Source organism: Monoraphidium neglectum (assembly GCF_000611645.1).
Source record: "Monoraphidium neglectum strain SAG 48.87 unplaced genomic scaffold scaffold00999, whole genome shotgun sequence".
NCBI classification, from domain to species: domain Eukaryota; kingdom Viridiplantae; phylum Chlorophyta; class Chlorophyceae; order Sphaeropleales; family Selenastraceae; genus Monoraphidium; species Monoraphidium neglectum.
Window position 1 is genome coordinate 13,655 of NW_014012629.1, and position 4,609 is coordinate 18,263.

General features: G+C 63.9%; 1 protein-coding gene across 1 annotated transcript; it reads left to right on the top strand.

Annotated features, from left to right (window-relative positions):
• Positions 1-335: 335 nt before the first annotated feature.
• Positions 336-3,229, top strand: MNEG_6251 (FAD linked oxidase domain-containing protein; the record flags this gene model as incomplete). The annotated part of the gene is made up of 6 exons (XM_014045280.1): positions 336-482; positions 690-976; positions 1,299-1,383; positions 2,119-2,346; positions 2,526-2,902; positions 3,109-3,229. The coding sequence occupies 6 exons, from the start codon at positions 336-338 to the stop codon at positions 3,227-3,229; spliced, it is 1,245 nt and encodes a 414-aa protein (XP_013900734.1).
• Positions 3,230-4,609: the final 1,380 nt, after the last annotated feature.

Genomic DNA, 4,609 nt, shown 5'->3' on the forward strand with positions numbered 1-4,609 from the left:
GTGCCCCGCCGGGCCGCCCGGCGCCGCTTGGCAGATGCCGCGCGTGCGGGAGGCGACCTGGGGATGCGAATCCGCGGCTGCGGCACTCTCCGTCATATGCTGTGATTTGTCGCGCGCTGCTTCGACGCTCGACCCGGCACGGTGCATGCGGAAACGTGCACAACACAAGCTATTTGCGATTGCAGACTCCGGCTGCGCCCGCTGTTCAGCCACCTACGGGAGCCCAGCACAGCGCGCGTCGCCTCGCCCCCCCTCCCCGGCCGCGTCTGCCCTGCAGGTGCAGCTTTGAAAACCTCGGTACTGCAGACGGCGCCTTAGTCATCGACCTCTCCAACATGGCAGCGGTCCGCGTCGACCCAAAAGCGATGACAGTAACGGCGCAGGCGGGAATACGAACAGGAAATCTGTACTACGAGATCTTCCGGGCCGGACGCGCCGCGGGCGGCCGCAACCTCACTTGCCTCGGCGGCACGTACCCCCAGGTGAGGCCGGCGCGGCGGCGACGCGGTTGCGTATCAGCCGCAAGCAAGCAGTGAACCCTTCGGTTCCGTGCGGCCTCGCCATTATGCCCGCAAAAGAGCGCGCTGCTGATGTTGACATCACAGCATAAGATGCTTGATCAGCAGCTCACCTCTGGCCAGTGTTTCGTCACTGCCCACGTGTCGCGTCTGCCTGCATAAACCCCGCAGATTGGCTTTGGCGGCATCCTCGCCGCGGGCGGCTACGGCGACCTCAGCCGCAAGTACGGCCTTTTGTCCGACTCCCTGATTTCGGCCACTGTGGTGGACGCCAAGGGGCGCCTGCTGGAAGCCAGCGAGAAGCTGAACCCGGACCTGCTGTTTGCACTCAAGGGCGGTGGGGGCGGGACGTATGGCATCGTGGTGGAGGCGACTGTTAGACTTCTGGAGATCCCCGTGGTCACTGTGGCTCGGATCAAGTACGCCAACCTCGAGAAGGCGGTGCAGCTGTTTGACAGGTGCGTGTGAAATCGGCGGGCGAGGCGGCAGCCTATTGCATTGTTCGTGCCTGACCCTTGCGCCCGCCCACACGCCAGGGCGCGCGCACGCGTGCGTGCGTTGTGCGTGCGTGCGTGCGTGCGTGCGTGCGTGCATGCGTGCGTGCATGCACGAACGCGCGCGTGTGCTGCCTGCTGACGGCCCCGTCGGCCTTGCCCCTCGGCCCCCGGCGGTCTTCCTCCCTAAAGCCCGTCAGGGGCGCACTCACGGCTTCCAACAGCACAAGCCACCCCATCCCAAACACAGCCCATCGCTCTGTTATCAAAATGATCAAGTCTGCAGGTACCAGAGGTGGGCACCAGGCGCCCCGGCTGAGCTGACTTTTGGTTTCAACCTAAAGCCCGACAAGATTGACATCAACATGCAGGTATGGGGCATGCCATGTGTGTATGTGTGTGTGTGTGTGTGTGTGTGTGTGAGTGCGCGCGCGTGAGTTTGAGTGTGTGTGTGCGTGCATGCACACCTGTGCGTGTGTGTGTGCGCGCACATGTGTTTGAGTGTGTGTGTGTGTGTGTGTGTGTGTGTGTGTGTGTGTGTGTGTGTGTGCGTGCATGCACACGTGCGTTCTTGAGCGCGCGCGCGCGTGTGTGTGTGTGTGTGTGTTTGTTTTTGACAGTAAGCGAGTTGTGTGTGGGGTTTGGGATGATGATAGGGCGGGTGGGTGTGGTAGGGGCGGAAAGGGAGGGATTCGCACCCAGAGAAAAGGGTGTGGTTGGTGTGGGTCGGTGTGGGAGCGTCGTGGGCTGTGTTGAGCGGCGGTGGGGGGTGGTCGATGGGGTCGGGCGCCGGGGAAGCAAAGGACTGGGCGCTGAGGGGTGTGGCAACAGGGTTCGGACGCAACGCATGGCTCACAGCGCCTGAGGCTTCCCATCCGCTGCAGGCCAGGCGCCTGTTATAGGTATAGGCCCCCAAAACCCTAACCCGTAAACCCTGCGATTCCATGCACCATCGGACTGCCGAGCGCCCTGCTCAGTGCTTGCGCAGCCGCGCCTCTGACGCAGCTCACAAGACCTCTCGGGCAAAACGCGCGGCATCAGCCAGGTCGACCCTGGCCTTGCTCCCCCACATCGACACACACAACCGCCCCGCGGCCCGGACGCAGTACCTCGGGCCAAAGAAGGAGCTTGACCGCCTGCTGAAGGACGAGTCAGGCCTCATCCTGCCAGGCGCGCTCTATGAGGCGGCAGAGTGCGACATCCAGGGCTACCGAGGCTGGGCGATCGAGTCGTCGGTCGTGCCGGCGGGGCCAAAGGGGGGCTGGAAGACGGCCAGCAACCTGCCGCTGCCGCCCTACTGCTCGCCACCCGAGGCGACGCGCGTGCCGCAGCGGGTGCGCGGCGCGGCGCGGCGCGCTACGTGGCCTGCCGCGGCCTGTACCCCTTATCCATTGCAGCGCGCGCCTGCTCGCCCACCTTTGAGCTGCGGCGCCCGGACCTCGGACGCCCTCCGCGCGCCCGTCCGCGCGCGCCCCGCATAACCCCGACTCCCATCTGCGTTTCCGGCCCGCAGGTGAGGCCCGGCGGGCCGCTGGCGTTCATGTCTGAGGCGGCGCAATACCGCTCCGCGCTCTTTAAAACCCCGATCCCGATCTCGGGCGTGGAGGCGTTGAAAGAGGCGTTCTCCGCGCCCACAATTCGCGCGTGGCGTCAAATGTCATGCCGCGTCTTGGGGCCGGGCGTAACAAAGGTGCCGCCCGCCGCGTCGGCGTTCGGCCACCGGGAAGCGCGGCTGATGTGCGAGTGGGGGGTGTCTTTCGGTATGCGCCGGACTGCGGCGCAGCAGCCGGCGGCGGTGACGGCGCCGATATGGGCGTGGTTTGAGCGGACGAGGGGGGTGGTAGCGGCGCTCAGCGAGGCCCGCGCAGAGTACAACGGATGGATCAACAGGTGGGCGCGCGCGTGGGCTGTGCTGCACTTGCTCCGTTAAATGCTTGCTGGATGGACGGCACGCTTTCTCCTGTTTTTATGTTTGGTGGTGACAGCCGCATGGCAGCCTGCCTTGACACATGGGCAGACCCTGAGTTGCTGGCCACTCCAAAGGTTTTCAGCAGCAATGCGACCACAGCGGCCCACAACCGCCACCCCGCGGGCAGGTTTGACAGGGTGGAGAACTATTTCGGCACGAACTACCCGAGGCTGCAGCAGATCAAAAAGAAGTACGACCCCGATAACGTCTTCTTCAACAGCCTGTCGGTAAAACCAGCAAGGCGGTGATCCCGGTATTTCAAGCCGCCGAGCCGCGGCGCGGCGACGCCTTGGCCTAGTAATGCCTTCGCCTCACTGCTGCAGCCCCGGGCCGCCGCCTTGGCGGCCCACTGATTGGGTCCTGGCCGCCGCCGCGGCGGCTATATGGGCATGTGCTTTGCTTGCAAGGCCCCCTCCTTCGGCGCGGCATGACCACAGCCCTCGCTGAACGGCGGTGGGGCTTGCTGGCCGAGAACACTCCCCCCATTTCGCGCCAGAGAGCCTGGCGTCGATTTGTTATTATGTTATTATTGCCTGCCCCCGGCGCTGCGAATGCGCGCTGGCTGCAGGTGTCTTTGCGCGGCCACGAGCCCGACCTTTTGAGCCCTGCAACTGCAGGACAGCCGGGCCCGGGGCCGACGCATTGCATGCTCCAATCACGCGGCGCGTTGCTTGCCAAGTGATATCGCAACCCGCTCCGATAACGAACCCAATACTGTAGCCGAGCAGCGCGAGCATTGAGCTTTGGCGCAGCAGCGCCGCGTTGCCGCGCTGGGCTCGCGCGACCTGCGTCATACATCGACGGCGCGCTGCGCGCTGCTGTAACCACCTGCTGCTGCAGTGTTTCGGATGGGGCCAGTTTGCAGTGCTGTCACGGTGCCCACCCACCATTTACCGGCCCGGCTGCAACTCACTTTTGTGGCGGTTTATTCAACGGCGCTGAGAAGAGCAGGAATAAACAAGGAACGAGGGCCCCGCGTGAAAAACCCACTGACGTGTCCTTGGCCTCCGCTCGTCGTGCCGCGTGCGTGCAGCACAGGGAGGGGGGTGTGGGGCGCTGGTCTTGAACACCTTAGAGAAGCTTCCCCAATGGACTCTCCACTGGCAATGCAGACACCTCGAGCACTGGCAGCAGATGGGAATGCTGACAATTACACAAGAGTAGAAAGAATCAGACCAGATCGAAGCGCCCGCGGCGGCGGGCAGCTTGCCATGAGCACCACCCCCCATGCCGCGCCGCCCCTGGCTTGGGTCGTCGAACCCACCAGGGGCCTGCCTTGCCGCCCATGGCTTGCATGAGGACGGCCCTCTTTTCCTGCCCGCACCCACTGCCGTCTGCCGCTGGCGGCTGCCTGGGAAGCGTCGCGGTTTGGTGTCAGACGGTCTCGCCCTCCTTCTTCTCAAAGTTGAAGGGCGCAAAAGCGTAGCCGTCACCTTTTGGGTGGGTGGTTTGAATGTGTGTTTGTGTTTGTGTGTGTGGATGGTATGTGATTGTGTGTGTATGTGTGCGTGTGTGTGAGAGAGTGTGTGTGTGAGAGAGAGTGTGTGTGTGTGCGTGTGTGTGAGAGAGAGTGTGTGTGTGTGCGTGTATGTGAGAGAGAGAGTGTGTGTGAGAGAGAGTGTGGCGTG